Source organism: Suncus etruscus, chromosome 6 (assembly GCF_024139225.1).
Source record: "Suncus etruscus isolate mSunEtr1 chromosome 6, mSunEtr1.pri.cur, whole genome shotgun sequence".
NCBI lineage: Eukaryota > Metazoa > Chordata > Mammalia > Eulipotyphla > Soricidae > Suncus > Suncus etruscus.
In genome coordinates, this window is record NC_064853.1 from 5617155 (window position 1) to 5643973 (window position 26819).

The following is a 26819-nucleotide window of genomic DNA, read 5'->3' on the forward strand; positions in this document are numbered from 1 at the left end:
ATCTGCAGGTGGGGGCTAGAGAGATGCTACGATGGACAAGGCACTTGCCTCACATGCAGCTGACCCCCAATTTGAACCCTCACACCTCATATGGCTCCTGAGCACTACCAGGAATAATCCCTGAGCACAGAGGCTGGAGTTAGCTTTTAGTACCAGTGGGTGTGGCCCAGAAACAATTTTTTTTAGTGGGACCAGAGTGATAGTTCAGCATGTAGGGCACATGCTTGCAACCAGCCAATCATCTTTTGATCTCAGGGACCACATAATGTCCCCATGACCCCTACCAGGAGTATTCCTGAGCACAGAATTAGGAGTAAGCCCTGAGTGGTTCCAGAAGTGTGGCCCAGGTATAACCCCAAAACAAAAGCAAACAAAAAGCAGCACATAAAAATTAATTTTAGCTAGAAACCTAAACCATTCTGTCTGAGGATAGAGAGATAGTACAGTTGGGAGGGTGCTTGGCTTGTACTCAGCCAGCCTGGCCAACCCAGAACCAATTCTTTCTGAGCAATGCCAGAAGTAATTCTTGAGTGCAGAGCTAGGAGTCACCTCTGAGCATCACCGGATGTGACCCAGAAACCTAAATACATAAAAAAAAAAAAGAAAGAAAAACATTGTTCTGTATAATTAATATCTACCATAAGAATGGCTTTAAAAATCAGCCTACTGGGGCCAGAGCAATAGAACAGCAGGAAGAAACATTTGCCTTGCACACAGATGACCCAAGTTCAATCCCCAACATCCCATATGATCCCCTAAGCACTGTCAAGAGTAATTCTTTTTTTTTTTTTTTTTTTTTGGTTTTTGGGCCACACCCGGTAACGCTCAGGGGTTACTCCTGGCTATGTGCTCAGAAGTTGCTCCTGGCTTGGGGGACCATATGGGACACCGGGGGATCGAACCGCGGTCCGTCCAAGGCTAGCGCAGGCAAGGTAGGCACCTTACCTCTAGCGCCACCGCCCGGCCCCAAGAGTAATTCTTGAGCGCAAAGCCAGGAGTACAACTCCTGAACATCACTAGCATGACCCCAAAACCAAAACAAAAATGTTTTAAATTAACCTAATATAAAGCTGGATGGCTTTGCTTCTCTTCCTCTGGCATACCCCAGATTTTTTTTGGTTTTTGAGTCACACCCTGCAGTGCTCAGGGGTTACTCCTGGCTCTACGCTCAGAAATCGCTCCTGGCAGGCTCAAGGGGGGGACCATATGGAATGCTGGGATTTGAACCACCATCCTGCCGAATGCAAGGCACACACCCTACCTCCATGCTATCTCTCCGGCCCCCTTACCCCAGATTTAAGAAGAATTTCATTCTTCTTAAAGATAGAGAAGAATTTTCCTGTTCACTCCCTCACATAGCCACACAGTCGTTCACTTGTAAGTCATTGAGTCAACATGCCAGACGCTCAGTGTCTCATGACAGGCAAAACCAGCCATGATTCCTGCCCTCACCAGCTGCCAGTCCACTGGGTGAGACAGACCGATTGTTGACAGTCACAGAAACCAGGGAGGAAACCGAGTAGTACCGAAACTGCCTGCAGGACAAACATGTCCTGTGCGTGGTATTTGGAGCAAGAGAGAAAGATGGAGATTAAAAGCATGAGGTGGGAGCTGGGACTATGCGTAGCACAGTGGGGAGGGCACTTGCCTTGCACACGGCTGACCCAAGTTCAATCCCGGCATTCCCTGTGGGTCCCGGAGCACCATTGTGAGTGATCCCTGAATGCAAAGTAGTAAGCCCTGAACACTGCCAGGTGTGGCCCCAAATCCAAATAAATAAATTCAAAATAAATAAAAGCTTGACATAGAGTGGGGCTCAGAGTGGAGTTTAGAGGGAAGATGGAGTCCAGGCCTGGTCTTGATCCAGGGAACGAAAGAAAATATATGGCCGCGTGTCCACTGAGGCTGTGAAATCCTCCATATGCCCGAGATCAGCCCTTGTGGTTACTGTCCTGGGAGTGGATGGTCAGATCCTGTGTCGGCCTTTACCTGAAGACATGACCACACATGTAGGCTCCGGACCACCACGAAGTTTTAACTCTGCTGCTGTGCACCGTCCTCCCGCCTTCGGAGCAGACTGAAGGGGGTTGGGGGAGCTGCTGTCACATGATCTGCTTTAACCTTCACTCGACCCTCATATTTGGTTGGACTTCCCATTCATGTGCCATTTATGTTGTTATCGTTTCAGTAACATTATTTTCCCCTGCAGTGTGTTTCATCTCCTTTCTGAATTGTCTTCCTTCCTTTTGAGTTGTAATCCCAGTCATTCCCTCCATCTGCTTTTTTCCCCTCTTTCTTTTAAAGTTTATTTCCTAGCAGGAAAAGCTGCCACAGACATAGCTGTCATGTTCAGTTCTCTGCAGAGTTTTTGGTTGTTTTTTTGTTTTTTGTTTTTTGTTTTTTTTTTTTTGCCACAAATGTTTACCTTGTGTCTCATCCTTAGTTCTGAGACCAGCATGTAGGAAATGGTGAGACAGAAGGAACTGTGGGACCTAGACCTAATTTCCCATTCATAACTAATGAACATTTAATTATGGTTTGGGATCGCAGACTCTTACTACCTTTTTGAAAAATCAGGGCTGGGGGTGTGTCGAGTCCAGGACCTGGGTTGGATCCCTGATAATGCGGGGGGGGGGGGGGGAGGGGAGGATCCCCCAGCACCACTGGACATGAATGTTATGACCAGGACCCCCAGCACTGTTTGGTGTGGCCCCTAGGACAAATAAAATATCTATAAATTAATGGCTTTATAGACAAATAACCAAAGAAAAAGAACACTGGTATAGAAAATACTTGGTCTCTGGGACCAGATTAATAGCACAGCCTGGAGGGTGTTTGCCTTGTATATGGCTGACCCAGGTTCGATCCCGGTCCCCTAAGCCCTCTAGAGTAGAGGCCCCTAGAAGCGTGACTGGGGACCACTAAACAGTAAACAAGGGCGTTTTGGACCCACCTCCCTGCCCTTTATCCCTCTGTTGGGGACAAAAACAGCCCCTCCAACTTCACATCCAGACTTGAACCTGCCTCCTGCCTCCTGTCACTCTGCTGCCCACAGAGCACTTTGCTGAGGAGCCCTGGGCTGGCCGTTGGCCTCTGTTTCGTGAGTGCTTCCCCTGCTGCTCCTCTTAGATGGGGACAGAGCATTGGTGGCAGCAGGAGAGGAGACCAGAGAGGGCTTAGAGCAGTGTCCCCACCACGACGCACAGAGGCCTCTGGCGAGCGAGTATCAGCCGCTTTCTCCCCGAAGCCGCTCAGGTGTTTCCTTCTGCTTGTGTCCAGGGCATTCGTGTATCTGAGCAACCTGCTGTACCCCGTCCCTCTGATCCACCGCGTGGCCGTGGTCAGCGAGAAGGGAGAAGTTCGGGGCTTTCTACGGGTGGCCGTCCAGGCCATTGCAGGTAGGTATGCCCAGCTCACTTCCATGGATGCTGCCTGGAGTGTGTGTGTGTGTAGTGTGTGTGTGTGTGTGTGTGTGTGTGTGTGTGTGTGTGTGTGTGAGTGTGTGTGTGTGTGTGTGCGCGCGCGCTGTGGGGCTGTGCATGCTGATGCATGCATGCATGGACGTGGATATGGGGTTGTGTATGGGGGCATGTATATGCGCATGTGGGGGCGTGCGGGGGTGTGTTTGTGTGTTTGAACATGCGCATTTACACATTCTGGAACACACGACCTGGGTCTACCTGTCTGTCTGTCTGGAGAGACCTCGACTGATCCTTTAGCATTGTTTTTCTGAAGCCCACAGGCAGCTCCTACTCGGTCCCCACTGTTGGAAAATGAGGTGAAGGGAATTTCCTTCCATGTGCAGCACCTCCTAGGACTCACGTTCTAAAAGTCATCGGCACTTCAGATCAAGTGTCTTGACAGCTTTCAGAGTGATAATATGGCGGGGAGGGCATTTGCCTAGCATGCAGCCCACCTGGGTTCCATCCCTAGCATCTCATATGGTCCCCCGAGCATTGCCAGTAGTAATTCCTGAGCACAGAGCCAAGGATAACCCCTGAGCACCCAGAGTGTGGCCTAAAGACAAAGAAACAAACAAGCAAACAATAACAAAAGAAGTTTGAGTAGAAGGGCCTGAATATACAGTGGATAAGGCACTTGCTTTGCCTATGGCCCAAACAGATTCAATTCCAGGCATCCCATGTGCCCACCACCCCCACCCCAAGCACCTCCAGGAGTGATTCCTGAGCAAGGAAGTAAGGAGTAAGCCTTGAGCACTGCTGTGAGTGGCCCCAAAACAAAAGCAACAAAGAAAGAAGCCGTGGATCCCTGGAATCCTGTGGTCTCTTTTATACAGACATTCCTGGCCTCTGGCTACTCCCCATGTAGTGCTCAATCCAGATGCTGCTACTTCTGACTTTCCACAATCTCAGTCTCCCTTCCCAGGAAGGAGTCTGACCAGTTCCCATTATTTTTCTCCTGTGTGGAGCCCTTTCCATTTTGGGGGAAAATCAGTGACACAGTCTGTAGCATTTGGAGAGTTTCTGAACATCCCTCTGTGACAGTGACCGCTGTGTTCAAGGATTTGGTCGAGTTTTACTGAATAGCATTTGCCAAGTGAGAGGATCTGGACTGCTAAGTGGCGTTTTTAGCAGTATCAGGGGGAAAAATACAGATTATTACCCGGTCTCTGGAGCTAAGGAGACTGGAGAGCTTTCTGAGCTGAAGGGGCAGCAGCCCATGTGGTTTATGGCTGCTTTCTCAGTCTTTCCTGTTTCACTTTTTGGCAAATTTGTGACTCGCAGCCCACTGGGTGGTCCAGTGCCCGGGCCTCTGGAGGAGGCTGTATTGCTCTGGCCCTGTGATGCTGGGAATCACTTAGGCCACCCCTGCAATGCTCAGGGACCTCCACGCAGCATCCTGTGATACTTAGAAAAACCTTCTGGTGGGCCCGGAGAGATAGCACAGTGGTGTATGCCTTGCAAGCAGCCGATCCAGGACCAAAGGTGGTTGGTTCAAATCCCGGTGTCCCATATGGTCCCCCCGTGCCTGCCAGGAGCTATTTCTGAGCAGACAGTCAGGAGTAACCCCTGAGCAACACCGGGTGTGGCCCAAAAACCAAAAAGAAAAAAGAAAAACCTTCTGGTGCAGAGACTCAAGTCAAGGTCTGTTGGCTACAAGGTTGGCATCTTACCTACTGTACCATGTCTCTAGAACCAATGTTTTTTTTTCATTATGCAAAAGGCCTTATTTTTATTACGTTTTTTTGGGTGTGGGGACAATGGGCACATCTGGCTGTCCAGGAGTTACTCCTGACTCTGTGCTCAGGAATTGGCAGGCTTCGTGGACCCTATGAGATGCCATGTGCAAGGCAAACGCCCTCTCCATTGTGCTGTGGCTCCAGCCCCTTAGTGTCTTTTATATTCATGTTCTTGGGTAGTCACTGGGCTGCTGTCCTGTTCTCCCACAGTTTACAGACAGACCATAACCCCTTCCTTGTTCCCTCCTCATTCTCTCTCTTGTCTCTCTTGTCTCTTTCCCTCCCCTCTCTTTCTTTTTCACTCTCTCCCTTTAGCTGACGAAGAAGCACCTGATTATGGCTCTGGGATCCGGCAGTCGGGAACAGCTAAAATCTCTTTCGATAATGAGTACTTCAATCAGGTGAGAAATACGGGGAGGTGGGAGAACACAAGCCGTATCTCAAGTATTGAGAGAGAAAGACTTACATTTCTGGATCGCCTCTGGATCTGGATTCAATCCCCAGACCCTGATGAGAGTTCCCCCCTCCGTTTCCAGTTTATACTATGCTTAGGCAACTGAGCATAAATGGGGAAATGGGAAACCATCTGTGTAAGAGAAATACCCACATTGTGAAATCACCCCACGCACATATTTCCAACACCCAGATGGACAGTCTGATGCAGGCAGCCACGAAGGGTTAATAAACCCAGCCAGTCAGGAGAGGGTCATGGAGTTAGTCTGCACTTCAGTCACTCTGCCACCATAGCCAAACTGCTCTTTTTTTAATTCTCCAAGAATAAAGTACAACCGGATGTGGGAGGGTGGGAAAAATCCAGGTGGACTTTTATGTATCCGAGGGCTGGGTGAAAAGGAAAGGAAGATGGGGAAACGCTTTTGTTTTGGGTTAAGAGTTGGTTGTCATAGGTCTGAAGCAATAGCATGGTGGTAGGGTGTTTGCCTTGCATGCGGCAGACGTAGGACGGACTCGGGTTCCATCCCTGGCATTCCATATAGTCCCCGAGCCTGCCAGGAGAGACTTCTGAGCATAGAGCCAGAAGTAACCCCTGAGAGCCACCAGGTGTGACACAAAAACAAGCAAACAAAAAAACTTGAGTTGAGGGCCAGAGTGATAGCACAGTGGTAGGACATTTGCCTTTCACGAGGTTGATCAGGACAGACCTCGGTTTGATCCCTGGCGTCCCATATGGTTCCCCAAGCTAGGAGTGATTTCTTTTTTCTTTTTTTTTAGGAGTGATTTCTTTTTTTTTTTTTTTTTTTTTGGTTTTTGGGCCACACCCGGCAGTGCTCAGGGGATACTCCTGGCTGTCTGCTCAGAAATAGCTCCTGGCAGGCACGGGGGACCATATGGGACACCGGGATTCGAACCAACCACCTTTGGTCCTGGATTGGTTGCTTGCAAGGCAAACGCCGCTGTGCTATCTCTCCGGGCCCAGGAGTGATTTCTGAGCAGAGAGCCAGGAGTAACCCCTGAACACTGCCGGGTGTGACCCAAAAACAAACAAACAAAAAGAGTTTAGTGTCATCTAACACATCTGCACTACTTTAGCTTGTCTCTCCATACTTTCCACAGAACGACTTCTCCTCAGTGGCTCTGACGAGATCCGGCCTGTCCCTGGAGGAACTCAGGATTGTGGAAGGCCAGGGCCAGAGCTCAGACGCTCTCTCCCCACCTGAAGAAATCAGCCGAGTGCGGGACTTGGGTACGTAGAATCCCCGGTAGAGTCTGCCAGAGCCACTTTCACAGAAGGTCATGTTTGTCCTCTGCCCCCCACCACACACACACACACACACACACACACACACACCCTGGAAAGGGGCAAGAATGCTGGCTCGGGGCCCGGAGAAATAGCACAGTGGCGTTTGCCTTGCAAACAGCCGATCCAGGACCAAAGGTGGTTGGTTTGAATCCCGGTGTCCCATATGGTCCCCCGTGCCTGCCAGGAGCTATTTCTGAGCAGACAGCCAGGAGTAACCCCTGAGCATCGCCGGGTGTGGCCCAACAACAACAACAACAACAACAAAAAAGAATGCTGGCTCACCCCGACTAGTCTGGGCCAAGTCCTGATCACACGCACTTGATTGTCCTCAGATCTGAAGCAGAGTGCTCTGCTGGACGGGAAGATGGTGATGGAAGGGTTCGAGGAGGTCGGCCACCACCTGCAGCTGGGCAGCGCCTTCACCTTTCGTGTCACGGTGCTGCAGGCCAGCGGGATCCTGCCCGAGTACGCCGACATCTTCTGCCAGTTCAAGTAAGACAGCCTTGGCCCTGCCCTCCTCGCGACCACCCCGGATGACAGTCGTATCAGTGGGGTCCACAGGAGGACAGAACCCAGGAAGGAAACAGGCCAGAGGGGTCTGGGGCTCCTGGTGGAACCAGCTGAGGAAAGGCTGCTGAGGAAGGGAGAGCGAAAGAGAAGCAGAGGCAGAGAGGAGAGAGCTCAGGCAGTCTCTGAAGTAAAAATAAAATGTAGAGACTCAGCGATAGCACAGTGGGGAAGGCGTTTGCCTTGCATGCAGCTGGCCCCGGTTTGATCTCTGACATCCTATAGGGTTCCCCAAGCCTGCCAGCAGCTATTTCTGAGTGCAGAATGAGGAGTACCTAACACAAGGTTGTGACCCCACCAAAATAAATTAAATATTAAAATATTTTTAAGAAAAAGGCAGAGAGGGCCCAATAAATAGCACAGCAGTAGGGCACTTGCCTTGCACGCAGCCAACTCAGGATGGACACCAGTTCAATTCCTGGCACCCAAGCCTGCCAGGGGCAATTTTAGAGCCAGGAGTAACCCCTGAGCACCACCAGGTGTGGCCCAAAAAAGGAAGAAAAAAAAAACTGAAGGAGGGAATCAGAGCCATAGCACAGCAGGGAGGGCGTTAGCCTTGCATGCAGCTGACTCAGGTTTGATCTCTGGCATCCCATATGGTTCCCTGAGGTCCAGGAGTGATCCTGAGCACAGAGCTAGGAGTAACCCCAGGTCATCACTAGGTATGGCCCCAAAACAAAACCAAAAAGCTGAGTCTTCCCACTGTTCAGATTCAATCTCTTTTGAAATAAGGTCTAGCATGGTCCTCAAACTACGGCTTGCAGACCACATATTGTATTGGTCCCCATTTTGTTTCTTCACTTCAAAATAAGATATATGCAGTGTGCATAGGAATTTCCTCATAGTTTTTGTTTTTACTATAGTCCAGCCCTCCAACGGTCTGAGGGACAGTAAATTGGCCTTCTGTTAAAAAGTTTGAGGACCGGGCCTAGAGAGATAGCACAGTAGTGTTTACCTTGCAAGCAGCCGATCCAGGACCAAAGGTGGTTGGTTCGAATCCCGGTGTCCCATATGGTCCCCCGTGCCTGCCCGGAGCTATTTCTGAGCAGACAGCCAGGAGTAACCCCTGAGCATCGCCGGGTGTGGCCCAAACACCAAAAACCAAAAAAAAAAAAAAAGTTTGAGGACCACTGGACTAAGCTGGATTGATAGCACAGTGGGGAGGGCATTTGCCTCACATGTCGCTTACCTGAGTTCAATCCCCAGCATCCCACAGAGTTACCTGAGCTCACTAGTAGTGATTTCTGAGTGCAAAACCAGGAGTAATGCCTGAGCACAGCTGAGTGGGATTCCCCCCTACCCGAAAAAAAACAAAAAGAACTTAGTATGTCCCAAAAACCCAAAACAAAGATCTAAAGGTGGTTTAGAGAAAATGTTCCTTTCAAAAAAAAAAAGAAAAGAAAATGTTCCTTTCTCGGGCAGGGGACTGATTTTGCTCAGGAAGAGTCAGGTTGGGTGGGTGAGTCCCCCATAGAAGCTGAGTCAAGCTGGTAAAACACACACACACACATAGACACACACACACACACACACACACACACACAGGGCCAGAGTGGTAGCACAACCGGTAGGGCATTTGCCTTGCACATGCTAACCTGGGGCGGACCACGGTTCGATCCCCCAGCGTCCCATATGGTCCCCCAAGCCAGGAGCGATTTCTGAGTGCATAGCCAGGAGTAACCCCTGAGCATCACCAGGTGTGGCCCAAAAAACAAACAAACAAAAACAACAAACCATCTTGATACACCCACAGACAAGTGACGAGCACGTGTCTTGTTCTCTTTTTAAGCTTTTTGCATCGCCATGATGAAGCATTCTCCACGGAACCACTCAAAAACAATGGCCGAGGAAGTCCACTGGGCTTTTACCACGTACAGAATGTAAGTGACCTGAACGATATGACAGTGGCCTGCATTTAGGTTTGCTGTACTGGGCAGACCTGTGGAGGCAGGAAAATGCTTCTCAGAGCTTCCACTAGGGGGCGCTTTGCAGGGAGAGCAGATAGTGGGAAGCAGTGGCCAGAGTGATGGAAGAGCTGATCCTCCACTGACAATGGCCCCCTGCCTAGAAAGTTGCATCTCCTGTCATTTTGAAGAGACCAGTAGTTTTCTAGAAAAATCTTCACATTGTCTTACTTTGTTAATAGGAACGTAAGACACACATCATTGCTCAGTGGCTCATGAGATTGCGAAGGGCAGCTCTGGAAATGAAGCCAGGAAGCACATGGTTGTCTTTTGGATGTTTTGAACATTGTATAAATTGGGCCAGTAGAGAGGGAGCTTGCTTTGCATGAAGCAGAACCGGGTTCAACTCCTGCCACCCGATATGGTCCCCCTAAATATCACCGGGAGTGAGCTCAGAGCCAATGAGTAATCCCCGAGCACTATCAAAGGTGGTCCAGAAAGAAAAGAGCTGTATCACCTTTGTGACTGAGTATGTGTCTGAGAAATGGTGACTGGCCGATGGCTGTGTGGATTCTCTCTGCTCTGGAGAGTCGCAAATGAATCACAGGTGATTAAAGCTGCTGTTGGACTTAACTATAAGGCGAGTTAAAAATGTACCTGTGTGTGGGCTAGAGCAATAGCACAGCAGTAGGGCATTTGCCTTGCACGCTGCCAACTGGGATGGACTCGGGTTCGATTTCCAGCATCCAATATGGTTCCCCAATCCTGCCAGGAGTGATTTCTGAGCGCAGAGCCAAGAGTGCTGCTGGGTGTGGCCCAAAAACAGAACAACAACAACAAAACAAAAACTAACATACCTGTGGGAGCCAGAGCACAGCAGGGAGGGCATTTGTCTTGCATGACTGACCTGGGTTCGATCCCCAGCATCCCAAAGGGTCTCCCTGAGCCTGCTAAGAGTGATTTCAGAGTGCAGAACAAGGAGTAATGCCTGAGCACAGCTGGGTGTGCCCCCCCAAAAAAGGAAAAGAAATTAGACAGTGTAATGCTGAAAACAGTGCAGCAGAATTATAGCCTTTTCCCCTAATACTCCTTCCCAATCTGACGAGGCTTTCCTCCTATTAGATTGCCGTGGAGGTCACTGAGTCATTCGTGGACTACATCAAGACCAAGCCGATTGTCTTCGAAGTCTTTGGACACTACCAGCAGCACCCGACGCACCTGCAGGGGCAAGAACTTAGCAGGTTTGGGAGACCCGGGAGCAAATATGCTTATTATTGTTTGATGATGATGATAATGTTCCGAGGACTATTTGCATTAAAGGAAGGGATTGTCTATTATCCTGTTTCTGCTTTAGAAATGTCACCTTTTGGTGATATTTTGATTTGCCTTGTATGCAGAAGGACAGTGGTTCGAATCCCGGCATCCCATATGGTCCCCTATGCCTGCCAGGGGCGATTTCTGAGCATAGAGTCAGGAGTAACCCCTGAGTGCTGCCGGGTGACCCTAAAAACCAAAAAAAAAGAAATGTCACTTTTTTTTCCCCACAGAACAAGTTGGTTTATTACTTCAATAGCAAAGAGCAGAAAAATGTCAGTTTCCATAGGAGCAGAGCCTAAGCCCCTAGGGCTGGACAAAGAATACAGAGGGTGAAATGTCACCTTTTATCTGAGGTTTCCCAATGCTCATTTGGGTCAAGCAAATTAAATTTTAGCTAATTAAATTAAAAAATTTTTTTCTATGCTCCAGAGACATAGCACAGCAGTAGGGCCTTGCACATGGCCAACCCAGGATGGACCAGGGTTTGATTTCTGGCATCCTATATGGTCCCCTGTGCCTGTCAGGAGCAATTTCTCAGCACAGAGCCAGAAGTAACCCCTGAGCTCCGTTGAGTGTGACCCCCTCCAAAATTTTTTTTCTATATAGACCAGGGACTGTGATTGGAATAGAAAGTTAAACAAGGGGGCCGGAATGATAGCACAACAGGGATAGCATTTGCCTTGCATGTAGCTAACCTGGGTTTGATCTCCGGCATCCCATATAACCCCCCCTCCCCAAGGCCTGCCAGGAGTAATTTCTGTGTGCAGAGTCAGGGGGAATCCCTGAGTTCCACTGGGTGTGGCCCAAAAATCAAAAAAAGAAGCATAAAGAAAAAAAAATTGAGCAATAGCAATATAGCTTGAAGCTCTTGGGATTTTTTTCTAACCACTCAGAACTTTGGGGAACAGAGCAGTGAACAATGAGGGGTCCAGTGATGAGGACTTCTGAGTGGTGGCTGATGTCCAGGAAGACAATTTTTTTTTCTTCTCTTTATTGGTTTTGACTTTCAGGGACTTTGACTATGTCAGCCTCAGTTTTACTGTGTGGGCTCATGTTTGCCCTTGATATGCCCAAGTTGAATGTGCAAATAGTCCCTTTATAAAAGTAACTTAAAGCACAGGTGGGTGGGGCTATGTTATAGTGGGGAGGGTGTTTACCTTGCACAGAGCCAATTCAAGTTCAATCCCCAGCATCCCCTGGGCCTTCCAGGAGTGATCCCTGAGCAATGCCCAGTGTGGCCCCCAAAAATTAAATAATAAAGCACCAGGGAGAGAGCCCAGAGGCCTTGGCATATGAGCCCCAAACTCAGTCCCTGGCATAGCCTGGTTCCCCCGTGGGAGCTCCCTAGGAACTGAGCCATGTAAGGCTTAGAACCTAATAAAGAGGAGTCTGGGGGAGTTAAGCTTGTCATATCAACAACTGGGATTTCTTTATTGTTTTTGTTTGGGGGCCACACCCAGTGTCCTCAGAGACTATCCAGGCTGTGCTTGGGGGAGCCATCCTTAGTACCTGGGTCTCAGACTGGGGGTCTGTGGGCTGCAAGGCAAATGCCTGGACCACTGTACCATCTTCCGATGTGGGGCTCGATCCCATTCTGACGAGTCGCCCCACTTCCTTTGCAGCCCACCCCAAACCTGTCGACGGTTCTTCCCTCCACCCATGCCGCTGTCTAAGCCAGGTGAGCTGGAACCCCACTCTGCCTAAAGTGTTCCCCCAGTGTGGCCGCCAGCATGCTGTGCTTCTGGAACCACATGTGAATTCCCAATCCTTTGGTACCCAGAATACGGGCGTGTCTGCATGGGAGGCCACAGCCACCTCCTAGCTCTTGGGTGGGTTTTGGTGGGGTCCCTCTTCCCATGTCTCTTTCCGGTATCGGGCATGTCCCATGCATGTGAAACTTCTGCTACCCTCCCTGTTGTCTTTATTTCTTTCTTCCCACACCCTCCTCCCCCCATCTCCCTCTCGCTGCCTTCTGACCCCACCGTGGAACCCTAAGTTCATTCTCACCTTGGTACTCTCTGCCCTCCTCCTCCATACCCTGAGAGACTGAGCTGATTCAATTTCTCCCCTCCGGCTGTGCATGCGTGTGTCACATATGTGTGTATGTGTGCTGGATATTTCCTCTGCACATGCCCTGGTGCTCATTTCCACTGTTGTCACCTCTTCCCAGGGTGGGGGCCCGGCCTATTTCTCCTCCTACCCCTTCCTGATAGCCAGAGCACAGGGTATCTAAGGCAGATGGTTAGTAGTGAAAGGAGTTTCTGCCTCTGCTCTCCAACTCTCTTCAAGGCTTGCCCAGAGGCCTGGCTCCCAGCACAGGAAATGCCACGTTTCTGTTTCCTCCCCAAGATGGCCCTGGTCCCCAGCATACAGCATATTGTCAAGGTCATAGCATAGTCCCTCCCACAAGACTTTTAGGAAGAGGTTTTTGCATCCAGAATCAACCTCAGGACCTGGCACTGGCTGACTGTGTTGGCCGTGAGAATTGGAATCTCTATTTTCTGTCAACTTGGGGTGAACAGAGCAGATAGGGTGCACTTTTAAGGAGAAGACGGGCTAGAGGGCATACTTGGCAAGTGGAGGCCTGGAGTTGGATCCCCAGACACCACTGGTTAGCCCTGATTTCTCTTCAGCATCCCTGGACCCTGAGCAACATAACTGCAATGGCTTGTGTCCCCTGAACCCATGACCACTGTTTGGGAACCCCACTGGCCCCAGAATTGAGAATGATTCCTAAGGCCTCTTGAGATCCATGAGTGGATCCTTGTGAGTTTTTGGAGATGGACTAAATGTGACCGCCTCCTTGGTGTCAGTGAGGAGGTGTGCAGTCCCAGGCTCAAAGCACAGAACTAAGTTAATAGTGGTATGGAAAGTCGCCCCAGATGACCTGGCTCTGGCCAGTGTTTCTAGAACCTTCTTCATCCTGCCTAGTTCCAGGATGTTTACCATGGAGAATCCATAATTCTTGGCAATACCGGGTTGTATTTTGGTAATTGCTCTCTCAAGAACACAAGATGTAGGTGCTAGGCTGGTGGTTCTTGAGGCTAACACATGAGCTCACATATGGGGTGCCAGGAGGGTTTTGTTTACCCAGGGGTGCTCAGGGCCTACTCCTGGCTTTAGACTCAGGGATCACTCCTCGAGGGTGACCAGGGGACCATATGGGTACCAGGGGTCAAATCTGGGTCAGTCGCATGCATGACAAGAGCCCCACCCACTGTATTTTTCCTCTGACCCAGGAAGGCCGAGATTTGATCTCTGGTACCTTAAAGTCTCTCAACCATTACTGGAGGTGGCCCAGAATTTAAACATCACCACAAACAGGGTGAAAAATGCAAATTTTAGGCCCCCGAGATGTGACTCAGCCCATGAATACTGGTTTCCCATGTGTGAGGCTGTGAGTTTGAGTCCTGGTTTCATCAGAAAAGGAAAGCAGACATTCTAAAGAAAATGGATGACGTAGTAATAACACTGTAATAGAGCATTTGCCTTGCACATGGCCGACTCAGGACAGACCCAGGTTTAATTCCCAGCATCCCATATGGTCCCCCGAGCCTGCCAGAAGTGATTTCGGAGTGCAGAGCTAGGAGTAATCCCTAAGCACCACCTAGTGTGACTCAAAATACTAAAAAAAAAAAAAAAAAAAAAAACCCAAAAAAAAACATGACCTTAGGCTTGTCCCAAACTTAGTGACATAGGAGTCCCCAAGGAGCCTCTGGAAAGGTTTTCCACCTCTGGAGAGCAGGATCCAGGGACTGGGGCTCTGCCAGCTTTAGGGTCCCCTGGCAACTGTCACAGGCAGGAAGTTTGGGGAGGCTTAGCTGTCACTCCCACCCTTCCATCCCCACTCCAGCCCTGACAGGGCCCTGTGTTCTGTGAGCCTTATGCCTCAGTGCTCTGCGTGCTAGATGGGGCCTCTGGGAGGACTTGTGAATGCTCCCAAGTCAGTGCTTACTTGCTCTGTGCCAGATCTGCGTCTTGCTCAGGCACACACTGTACAGCAGGAAAAAGGCCTCAACCCTCCCCTTTCGTTGTCCCCTGAACAAGTTCTGACGCTTGAGTGTGACTGAGCCCCAACATTCATGATCTCTAAAAACCTGTTTTCTAGTGCCAGCGACCAAGCTGAACACCATGAGCAAGACCAGCCTGGGCCAGAGCATGAGCAAATACGACCTCCTGGTGTGGTTTGAGATCAGCGAGCTGGAGCCCACGGGAGAGTAAGTCTGACCCCCAACAGCAGACGCTTTTCCCCATCTCTCTTCTTTGAGTTTGCAAATCCTGGATGGATTCTATCCCCAAGTTCGATCCCTGGCATCCTATATGATCCCCCGAGCCTGCCAGGAGTGATTTTTGAATGCAGAGCCAAGAGTAACTCCTGAACACTGCCGTGTGTGGCCCAAAAAACAAAAACAAAAAACACCAACCAAAAAACTATCTCAAGAGAGGTCAGGGAGATGACTTGAAACACTAAAATGCCCACTTTACATGGCACTAACTTCCTGGTACCCCCTGTCCCCCATCACCTACACTGTCCTCCAAGACTGTCTATAGCATGAACTGGCAGCTTCTCTCTGGCCTCTGCAGTTATAGGTGTCTCTTAGCATCTGTCACACAGAGACACAGAATGTGAAGCCATTGACTAAAACGCCAGTGGCTTTATGACCATACCCGCCCAGGCCAGAAAGACTCAGGGTCCGAGTTCCCAGCTGCCATGCCACTGGGGGTTGCATCATGGCTGTGTGTCTGCCTGACTCAATCTCTTTCCATCCACAGGTACATCGCAGCAGTGGTCGACCACACGGCAGGCTTGCCATGCCAGGGCACCTTCCTGCTCCACCAGGTATACTACCCAAGGCCTTCTTCACTCTCGTCTCCTTGGTCTTACTTTGAGGTGTGGTGGTATGCCATAGTGGGCACCAGATTTCTTTTTTTTCTTTTCTTTTCTTTTTTTTTTTTGGTTTCTGGGTCACACCCAGCGGTGCTCAGGGGTTACTCCTGGCTATCTGCTCAGAAATAGCTCCTGGCAGGCACGGGGGACCATATGGGACACCGGGATTCGAACCAACCACCTTTGGTCCTGGATCTGCTGCTTGCAAGGCAAACGCCGCTGTGCTATCTCTCCGGGCCCCAGGGGCACCGGATTTCGAAGGAGACTTGGGGGATATGGGAGGAACCATCCGGTCATTACCCCCCCTTTTTTTAGAGGTAGGGGTATGTTTGTATTTTTATTATTTTTTCCTTACACCTTGCTTCATAAATGCCCTGGTTTTTGTATATATAAATAAAAATGAAAATTATATATATAATGTATGATAATTAAAATATAAATATTTAATCATATAATTACATAAAAATGAATACAATTGTGTGATATTATTGTTATATTAGCATAGTATTATGTTATATAATTAATATGATTACCTGACAATATAATATGTTATGTTTTAATTATATATAATGGCATAAAATCATATCATTTTTTGTATTTTATATATTGGTAAGTGATAATGGTTATTTTGAAAGTTTCTCCTGTGATTTCTTGTTAGCTTTTGTGTGTGTGTGTGTGTGTGTGTGTGTGTGTGTGTGTGTGTGTGTCATTTGGGGCCACTCTTGTCGATGCTCAGGGGTCACTCCTGACTCTGAGATCAGGGGTTATACTCCTGGCAGGCTCAAAGGACTATCTGAGGAGCCAGAGATCCAACCCAGGTTGGACGCGTGCAAGGCAGGCACCCTCCCCACATTTTTATTTCCAGCTCTCTTAGCTTTATCAGACATATTTTTTGGGGTTTTTTTTTTTGGGGGGTGGGGTATCACACCCAGCAGCGCTCAGGGGTCAGTAAATTGTCCCTGGCAGGCACGGGGGACCATATGGGAAGCCCGGATACGAACCACCGTCCTTCTGTATGCTATCTCTTCGTCCCCTTAATCAGACATTTTTATTGAAATCTGCTGAACTCGCTTGCTATAATTTTTACATTTCCCATGTTCCTTCTTTCTTGGGGTGGGGTTAGGTTTTGGGCCACACGTGAAGGTACTCAGGGGTTACTCCTGGCTCTGCACTCAGGAATTACTCCTGGCGGTGCTTTGTGATCACATATGTGGGGGAGAATATGGGATGCCAGGGATGAAACTCAGGGCCTGCCACATGAAAGGCCAGTGCCCTCCCCATTGTACTATTTCTCTGACCCCAGTGGTTTGTTTTTCTGTAAAAAGGTATTGGAACGACAGTGTGGCTGTATACCTCTTTTTCCCAGGACACAGCATGCAAGAAGCCAGAGTACCCCCTAACTGTGCTCCTTCCTCTCCCCAGGGCATCCAGCGGAGGGTCACGATGACCATCATCCACGAGAAGGGCAGTGAGCTCCACTGGAAAGACGTGCGGGAGTTGGTGGTGGGTGAGTACACTCTGCACAGAGGGCGAGGGAGCTCAGGGAAGGCTCTGGAAGGCTGAAAGTCACTCATAGGGCTTTTCTGCTATGATTCTGCTCAGCCATTCTGGGAAAGTTCTGGACTAGGGAGGATAAGAGGACGTTAAAAAAAAATTAAAATGGGGGTCCGGGGGCCCGGAGAGATAGCACAGCGGTGTTTGCCTTGCAAGCAGCCGATCCAGGACCTAAGGTGGTTGGTTCGAATCCCGGTGTCCCATATGGTCCCCCGTGCCTGCCAGGAGCTATTTCTGAGCAGATAGCCAGGAGTAACCCCTGAGCGCTGCCGGGTGTGGCCCAAAAACAAAAAAAAAAAGGGGTCCGGAGCAGTAGCGCAAGCAGTAGGGCATCTGCCTTGCATGATGGGACTAAATCCATAGTACAGCAGGGAGGATGTTTGCCTTGCATGTGGCCAATCTGGATTCAATCCCCAGCATCCCATAGGGTCCCCCAATTCTGCCAGAAATGATTCCTAAGTGCAGAGCCAAGAATAACCCATGAAGGGCCAGAGAGATAGCATGGAGGTAGGGCGTTTGCCTTTCATGCAGAAGGTCATTGGTTCAAATCCCGGCATCCCATATGGTCCCCCGAGCCTGCCAGAAGCAATTTCTGAGCATGGAGCCAGGAGTAACCCCTAAACACTGCTGGGTGTGACCCAAAAACCAAAAAAATAAATAAATAACCCTTGAGTTTTACTGGCTATGGTCCCCCAAAAATAAAAAGGTCAGGAGGAGAGCACCAGTGGTTTCTCTTAGGGACAGAGTCACAAGCCCTGCCAGGGTCCCTCCTAACCCCAGAGCTAGGACTAGCCCCTGGGTGTAAGTCACCAAAACCTCACCATTGACTCACTATGGGCAGAATAGGGGCCTGGCTATGGAGAGATAGACCCACCAGCATCTCAGCTTAACCAATGACCCTCTCCCCTAAAAATTAGGCCCAGATTCTAGAATCTGTGGGGCTTTGCACGACTCTCTGTTCCCGTTTCCTCCTTCCATTCAGGCCGGATTAGGAACAAGGCGGAGGTGGACGAGGCCGCGGTGGACGCCGTCCTGTCCCTCAACATCATCTCGGCCAAGTACCTGAAGTCCTCACACAACTCCAGCAGGTGAGCAGCCGGGCTGAGCAGGATGGGCACACGGCCACACGGCCACACTCCTCCCCTCACTCTGGAGAGCTAGTCTCCTCCTCGACCCACCCCTGCTCTGGCAGAGCAAATGCCTGTACCTAGATATGGCTCCAGAAGAATCTGCTTTTGCAGAGCAGGTGCACAATGTAGGGGGTCTGAGCAGCAGCACAGAGATAAGAGAAGCAGCAGAAAAAGGGGCCACCACGGCTGGGCCTGCCCAAGAGCTCCCTTCAGCACCCATCTCCTTCTTTTTTTCTCTCTACCCTGGAGAAGCCCACATTCTCTCTGGAACGCATAGTTTTTCTTATTTTTCCCTTCACATCTTCCTAAATTAGTTTTGATTAATTAAAATTAATTTGAGGGTCCAAATTGAAAACACAGTAGTAGGGTGTTTGCCTTGCACCCAACCAACCCTGAATAACCCCACTTAGATTCCCTGCATCCCTTATGGTCCCAAGTCTGCCAAGTCGACTTCTGAGCTCAGAGTCAGGAGTAACCCCTGAGCACCGCCAGGTGTGACCCAAAAATAAATAAATAAAATTAATTAATTTGATTAATTCTTGGCTGGAGCAGTAGCATAGCATTAGGATGTTTGCCTTGCACGCTGTCGACCCAGATCAACTCAGGTTTGATCCCAGCATCCCATATGGTCCCCCAAGCCTGCCAAGAGTGATTTCTAAACACAGAGCCAGGAATAACCCCTGGGCGTGGCACAGAAAACAAAAAGGAAAAAGAAAAAATATCTTTTTGCCCTTTTGCATCACTTAATTACATAATTATAATAATAATTACATCATTTAAAAATTAGGACAAAATCCTAGTGATAACTAATATGGACACAACTCACGCCTTTGAGACACATTGAGCATAGGAGAGGCCAGCTCTCTTTTACACTGCTCAGTGAGACGTCAGCATCGTTTTTATTTTTGCAGGATGCAAAATTAGCAGGACAGATTGCTAAGTGAGTTCGGTTAAGACCAACTACACTATGTGCATTAGGCCCTGTGTGAGCCCTGGACTATACACAGCCCAGTGTGACAGTCAGTGTGTAGATTGGGTCTTGATGAAGGGTGATTGGCTGGGCCATTGCTCCTTTCCTTCCTATCCACAATTTGTTGCTTAGTTGACTTGATTTCACCTTACATTCATAGCAATTGAAGTAGCACAGCAGAAAGGATACTTGCATGCAGATGACCCAAGTTCAATCTCCGGCACCCTATTTGGTCCCCTGAGTACCACCAAGAGCAATCCCTGAGCACAAAGCCAGGGTGATCCCTGAGCACAAGGCCAGGATTGATCCCTGAGCTCAGGGCCAAGAGTGATCCCTGAATGCAGAGCCCGGAGTCAACCATGGGCACCGTCAGGTGGGACCCAGAACACATACACACACACTTCATCAGGGCCCTCTCCCTTCTTCTTCCCTTCTTCCCGTTTCCTCCCAAGACCTCCCAGATTGGATTGTGACACCAGGAGGCCCAGCAGAACTGGTTTAACACCTAAAGTCACAGAGCATTTGCTTCTGGGTCACTGCCAACCGCCAGGGCCCACTTAAGCACTGCTGCTTTTCCCTTCCGTCCAGACTTACTTCTCATTTCCTCCTGACCCCTTTGCAGAGTTCACTGGTGTTAGGTTTCTAGCAGGGAAAAAGAAAGCTCCTTTCTGGGTGCTATTTGAATTTGGTGCATTGACCGGTCAATGGGGGCAGGGGCCTGTCACTTGACTGCATCGACAGTATCTGGACTCAGGTGACCTTGCCTTCTTTGCTATGACACCCCTTTCCGCCTTCTCACCCGTAGGACCTTCTATCGGTTCGAGGCAGTGTGGGACAGCTCCCTGCACAACTCTCTCCTCCTGAACCGCGTCACCCCTTACGGGGAGAAGATCTACATGACCCTGTCGGCTTACCTAGAGGTGAGTACACTCGTGAGAGCCAGGCTTGAGTTCTAGGGTTGCCACACAGTGGGGAACACACAGGAAACAGGTCCGGCTCCTCCGTCTCTACCACACTCCAGATTTAGTGTCTGGAGCTCACACAGTTGATCGGATTTGAGTCCTTGCTGGTCTTCAGTTTTGGTGGCCACTTGGCTATGATTTTAAGGAAGTTTTGTGGCTGGCAGTTCAGGCCCTGTGGGAAGCCCCTTGTTGCTGCCTCCTGCCTGCAGGTCTGGGGACCAGTTGTGTGATTACTCCGTGCCTTGGTTTCCCCATATCAATAGGGATAACAATGATAATAATATTACTTGTTGGGCTGGAGAGATAGCACAGCAATAGGGCGTTTGCCTTGCACGCAGCCGACCTGGGAGGGACCCGGGTTGAATTCCCAGCATCCCATATGGTCCCCCAAGCCAAGAGCCATTTCTGAGCACATAGCCAGGAGTAACCATGAGTTTCACTGGGTGTGGCCCAAAAAAACAAAAGGAAGGAAGGAAGGAAGGAAGGAAGGAAGGAAGGAAGGAAGGAAGGAAGGAAGGAAGGAAGGAAGGAAGGAAGGAAGGAAGGAAGGAGGGAGGGAGGGGGGTTGGGAGGGGGAGGGAGGGAGTAAAGAAGAAAGGAAGGAAGGGAGGGAGGGAGAAAGGAAGGGAGGGAGGGAGGGAGGGAGGGAGGGAGGAAGGGAGGGAGGGAGGGAGGGAAGGAGAAAGGAAGGAAGGAAGGGAGGGAGGGAGGGAGGAAGGAAGGAAGGAAGAGGAAGGAAGGAAGAAAGAGGAAGGAAGGAAGGAAGGAAGGAAGGAAGGAAGGAAGGAAGGAAGGAAGGAAGGAAGGAAGAGGAAGGAAGGAGGGAGGGAGGGAGGGAGGGAGGGAGGGAGGTAGGGAGGTAGGGAGGGAGGAAGGGGAATAATAATGTTTCGTGAGCCAGGAGGTGCCTCTGAACACCCTCGGGTGTGGCCCAGCAGCCAACAGACACATGTGCCCATGCACGGATTGTTCGCCAGCCTGGAACCGGGCTACTCTGAATGGGGCAGGCACTAGGGGCAGGGCTGGGTTCCTGGGTCGTATTCTCACCCAGTGCCCTGCCCTGTCTGCTCTCAGCTCGACCACTGCATCCAGCCGGCTGTCATCACCAAGGACGTGTGCATGGTCTTCTACTCCCGCGATGCCAAGATCTCGCCTCCCCGCTCTCTGCGCAGCCTCTTCGGCAGCGGCTACTCCAAATCCCCAGACTCGTAAGTTCACTGGGCAGGCCTGGCTGCCCTCCCTTCAGGCCTCTGGCAGGCTGAGTTTGCCTCCTGTTGACCCTTTTGTAACCTGCGATACCCACCTTGGCTTTCAGTAAAGTACATATGGGAAGGGGCTGGAGCCACAGCACAGTGGGAGGCGTTTGCCTTGCACTCAGCCAACCCAGCTTTGATCCCTGGCATCCCATATGGCTCCCCAGACACCACCAGAAATGACCCCTGATCCTAGAGCCGGGAGTAACCCCTGAGCACTGCCAGGTGTGACACCCCCTCCAAAAACAGAAGTATTGAGAGGGCCAGAGAAGATAGGGCCAGAGACCAATGTGCTCACCATGTATGTGATTGACCTAAATGCTTTATGGGCCACTGATGCCACCAAAAGTGACCTCGAAGCACATAGCTAGGAGTGGACCCTAGCATCACCAACTGACCCCAAAACTCACCCCCCCAAATTAATGATCATTAAAGAAAGTACTAGAAGACCCAGAGAGATAGTACCAGGGTTAAGGGGCTTAAGTGTTAAGTAGCTGACCCACATGCTTATGGACCCCCTGAGTGCCCCTAGAAGTGAGAGCCCTAAGCACAGAGCTGGGGGTGGCTCTTGGTCCCGCTAGGTGTGGTGCCCCCTTCATATTAAAGTTAAGGAAAAGGATGGAGCTGAAGCGGTGGTACAAGCGGTAAGGCATCTGCCTTGCCTGTGCTAGCCTAGGACGGACCGCAGTTTGATTCCCTGGCGTCCCATATGGTCCCCCAAGCCAGGAGCGATTTCTGAGTGCATAGCCAGGAGTAATCCCTGAGCTTCACCGGCTGTGGCCAAAAAACCCCCCCCCAAAAAAAAAATTCTAGGGTCCAGAGACCTAGCACAGCTATAGGGCATTTGCCTTGCATGCGGCCAACCCGGAAGGGACCCGGTTTGATTTCTGGCGTCTCATATGGTCCCCCAGCCTGCTAGGGGCAATTTTTGAGTGCAGAGCCAGGAGTAACCCCTGAGTGTCATCGGGTGTGGCCCAAAAACTAAAAAATAAATAAATAATAAAATTAAATTAAGGAAACGGAAAGGACATGAGTCCCAGGAGGAAAACACTTGTATTATAAGGCCTTGCCTGGGTTCCATCCTTGGCATTGCAGAAAAGGGACCAAAAATGTGACTTGGGCCCGAGCAATAGCACAGCAGGTAGGACACTTGGATATACAAGGCCTCAGGACTCAGAGCTCTATAGGAAGCAGATTTCTGAGTGCAGAGCCAGGAGTAACCCCTGAGCACCATGAGATGTGTCCAAAAACCAGCCAACCAGATGCTTTCCAACAATGGCGAAGGAACAAAGTGTCCTTTTCTTTCAGTTAAACATTTTTTGGGGTGTTGGGGCCCTACCCAGCAAATTTGGGAGGGAGACAGACCATATCCCTGGCCCCCCAATGGTCTTTTAAATGTAAGTAATGGGGCCAAAGCAATAGCACAGCAGGTAGGGCATTTGCCTTGCACATGGATGACCCGGGATGGACCCAGGTTTAATCCCCACATTCCATAGTCCCTCGAGTCTGCCAGGAGCAATTTCTGAGCACAGAGCCAGGAATAACCCCTGAGCATTGCCAAGTGTGAACCCCCACCCATCACCAAAAATAAAGAATGTTCGAGAGGTTGAGATGAAAGGAGGTTTGCTCCTCCTGGGAACAACAGTCCTTCACAACATGTGAAGAAAGGACTGAGAAATGTCTGTGGAAAAGCCCAGGGAGACAGATTTAGACAGCAGGCCTAGGGTCTGTCCATGGCACCCCATGTCCCCCTGAGCAATGAGCTGGGAGTAGTCCCTGAGCACCAGCAACTACAGCCAGAAGGCAAAGAATGTCTGGTCCAGAGAAGTTGTGCCAGAGAGCAGGTGCTGGCCTTTGTGTGTGGCCGAGCACTGCGCCTGGAGTTCCCAGACAACACCACCAGGGGTCACTCCTGAGCAAAGAGCCAGGAAATACCCCCAGAGCACAGGAGCATGTGGCCCCAACCCTCCCCAAAGAATAAATGCCAGCACTTAGATTTTTCCATCAGTTTGTACTTGTCCTGAGGGTGGGTTGAGGGACTGTCAGGGAGACCATTTTTTAAGCAGAAAATTGAACGTGTTCTGATCTTGTGCTGCTCGGTATTAATATTAAGCTGTTGTTTTTTTTTATTCAAATAGTAACCGAGTCACTGGGATTTATGAACTTAGTTTGTGCAAAATGGCAGACACAGGAAGTCCAGGTGAGCATGTATAAAACTTTGTGGGAAATCGTATGTCTGCATGTGTTTGGGGGGACAGTATGTCTACGTGTGTTGTGTTGGTAGTAGACCAGGTCTCAAGTCAACTCCCTGGGCTGGAGTGATAGCACAGTGGGTAGGGCATTTGCCTTGCATGCTGACCTAGGTTCAATTCCTGGCCTCCCTTAGAGTCCCCCAAACCTGTTAGAAGTATTTTCTGAGTGCAGAGCCAGGAGTAACTCCTGAGCACCATTAGGTATGGCTCAAAAAACAATATATATAAGCAAAGTTAGAGCCCTACCTAATAGTATAGAGTAAAAGAATTTTTAAGAGCAGCTTTTACTTTATAAGCCAATCACTCTGTGGTCGAATGGTGCTGGGATTGAGAGTGCTGATTACCTTTTCACCTAAAGCTAGTATAAAACCTGGATCCAGCCAGAGTGATAGATAGCACAGCAGGTAGAGCATTTGCCTTGCACATGGCCACCCAGGACCAACCTGGATTTGATCTCTGGCATCCCATATGGTTCTCTGAAACTGCCAAGAGCAATGCCTGAGAACAGAGCCAGGAGTAACCCCTGAACACTGCTGTGTGTGGCCCCAAAACCAAAATAAATAAATAAAATAAAAGATGGATCCAGGAGCTGGGATCATAATACAACTACTTCGTGACCATTTCCGTCTAGTCTGGGCCCAGAGATAATGTCACAGAGTCACCTTAGGAGCTGCCAAAAGAGCAGCTTAACTTCCTTCCTCCGGAGACCAACAAGCAAGTTGGACTGGTTCTGTGTCCACTTTATGGTCCCTCTCTGAACTGCTATTATTTTTTTTTTGAAATGAGCTCAAATATTTTGTTGAGCTCAACTATTTGCATTTCTGTGTTTGAAAATTGGAGTGGGAACCAAAAATATTGAATTAGTATGAGTTGGATCATTTTAGAAATATGGATGAAAAGTGGGCACATAAATTTTGGTTTAAAAAAAAGCAAAATTTTGCAGGTTGGAGAGATAGATAGTACAGCAGATAGAGCATTTGCCTTCCATGCTGACTCAGGTCAATATCTGGCATCCTATACGGCCCCCTAAGCTCACCAGGAGTGATGGCTGAAAGAGAATCAGCCCTGAGCACAGCTAGATGTAGCCCCCAAAGAAAGAAAAGTGAAAAAGAAACATTTTGCATATGAATCCAAATTCCAGAATCAGCTAATTGAGAGAGTTCTTTGAGAAATTCTTAAAGTTGATCTAAATTCATTTCTCTTTATGACATTAAACAAGTAGAGCAAGGCCAGAGAGACACCTGCCTTGGATTTGATCCCCAGCATCCCGTATGGTCACCTCAGGAGTAATTCCTGAGTGCTGAGCCAAGAGGAATCCCTGAGCATCACTGGATATGCCTCCCCCCACACCCCCCCAAAAAAAAAAAAAAACATTTTTTTAAAGGAGAGATAGCACAGTGGCATTTGCCTTGCAAACAGCCGATCCAGGACCAAAGGTGGTTGGTTCGAATCCCGGTGTCCCATATGGTCCCCCGTGCCTGCCAGGAGCTATTTCTGAGCATGGAGCCAGGAGTAACCCCTGAGCACCACCAGGTGTGGCCCAAAAACAAAAAAAAAAAAAAAAAACCGAGGCCGGAGAGATAGCATGGAAGTAAGGCATTTGCCTTTCATGCAGAAGGACCGTGGTTCGAATCCCAGCATCCCATATAGTCCACCGAGCCTGCCAGGAGCAATTTCTGAGTGTAGAGCCAGGAGTAATGCCACCGAGTATGACCCAAAAACCAAAATAATAATAATGATAATAATAATAATAATAATAATAACAACTTAAAGAGCACAGTGGGGAGGGCATTGCCTGGTACACGGCCCACCCTGGTTCTATTCCTGGCATTCTCCAGGGTCCCCCAAGCACTGCCAGGAGTGATTCTTGAGCACAGAGCCAGGAGTCATTTCTGAGCATCCCTGGGTGTGGCCCTAAAACAGAGCAACAACAATAACGAAATACATTTGAGGGTTGCTTTGGGAGCTCAGGGATCATTTTCATGATAAAGCCCGAAATAAGGGGCCAAAGCGATAGCATAGCAGGTAGGGCATTTGCCTTGCTCTCAGCTGACCTGGGTTCAATTCCTGGCATCTCATCTGGTACCCTGAACCTGCCAGGAGCAATTGCTGAGCACAGAGCCAGGAATAACCCTGAACATCACCGGGTATGGCCCCAAAACAAAACGAAAAAACAAAACCCGAGATAAATCCGAGACTGAGTTCCCCAAATGTAGCTAGTATGGATCACAGGCTCATTCATCCCGAGCTACAAAAAACTGATTTTCTGGCTGTCCCAGGGATGCAGAGGCGACGGCGAAGGGTCCTAGACACGTCGGTGGCTTACGTGCGAGGCGAGGAGAACCTGGCCGGCTGGCGGCCCCGAGGTGACAGCCTCATCCTGGAGCACCAGTGGGAGCTGGAGAAGCTGGAGCTTCTGCATGAGGTAGTCTTGGGGAGCTGGCAGGGCACTGGGTTCCCTACACCGCTGGACAGCACCCCCTCCCGATCCCCTGGATCCTGCCAGGCTGAGGCCAGAAATGTCCTCCCCCAGGTGGAGAAGACGCGACACTTCCTCCTGCTACGAGAGCGGCTGGGCGACAGCGTCCCCAAGTCCCTGAGCGACTCGCTGTCCCCCAGCCTGAGCAGCGGGACCCTCAGCACGTCCACCAGCATCTCCTCGCAGATCTCCAGCGCTACCTTCGAGAGCGCCATCACGCCCAGCGAGAGCAGCGGCTACGACTCGGCTGACATCGAGAGCCTGGTGGACCGAGAGAAGGAGCTGGCCACCAAGGTGGGGTGCTGCCCAGAGAGGGGGAAAGAGAGGGAGAGAGAGGAGAGAGGGAGAGACAGGAGGATGAGAGGGAGGGAGAAGGAGAGAGATTGAGAAAGAGAGAAAGGGAAAGGAAGAGAGGGAGAGAGAGTGAGAAACAGATGGAGGGGGAGAGTGAGGGAGAGACTGTATGAGAGAGAAGGGGAGAGGGAAAGAGAAATTGAGAGAGGGAGAAAATGATAGAGGGAGGGAAGAGAGGGAGAGACCCTCTGTGTGTGAAAGAGAGAGGGAGAGAATGAGATTGAGAGAGA

General features: G+C 49.8%; 2 protein-coding genes across 16 annotated transcripts in view; one reads left to right on the forward strand and one right to left on the reverse strand.

The window, feature by feature from the left end:
- CLSTN1 (calsyntenin 1) overlaps positions 1–26819 on the reverse strand; it is an 833174-nt gene that overhangs the window by 473164 nt on the left and 333191 nt on the right. The gene's annotated exons all lie outside the window — the stretch shown is intronic.
- KIF1B (kinesin family member 1B) overlaps positions 1–26819 on the forward strand; it is a 154698-nt gene that overhangs the window by 120103 nt on the left and 7776 nt on the right. For all 8 annotated transcript variants that reach the window (XM_049775263.1, XM_049775264.1, XM_049775265.1 and 5 more), the window contains 16 exons: positions 3280–3398; positions 5516–5601; positions 6773–6902; positions 7292–7451; positions 9316–9406; positions 10553–10671; positions 12370–12425; positions 14856–14964; positions 15521–15587; positions 17058–17142; positions 18172–18277; positions 20095–20209; positions 21326–21459; positions 23643–23704; positions 26036–26181; positions 26290–26529. In XM_049775263.1, coding sequence (XP_049631220.1) covers positions 3280–3398; positions 5516–5601; positions 6773–6902; positions 7292–7451; positions 9316–9406; positions 10553–10671; positions 12370–12425; positions 14856–14964; positions 15521–15587; positions 17058–17142; positions 18172–18277; positions 20095–20209; positions 21326–21459; positions 23643–23704; positions 26036–26181; positions 26290–26529 — 1825 coding nt within the window. The remainder of the gene's footprint in view (positions 1–3279; positions 3399–5515; positions 5602–6772; positions 6903–7291; positions 7452–9315; positions 9407–10552; positions 10672–12369; positions 12426–14855; positions 14965–15520; positions 15588–17057; positions 17143–18171; positions 18278–20094; positions 20210–21325; positions 21460–23642; positions 23705–26035; positions 26182–26289; positions 26530–26819) is intronic.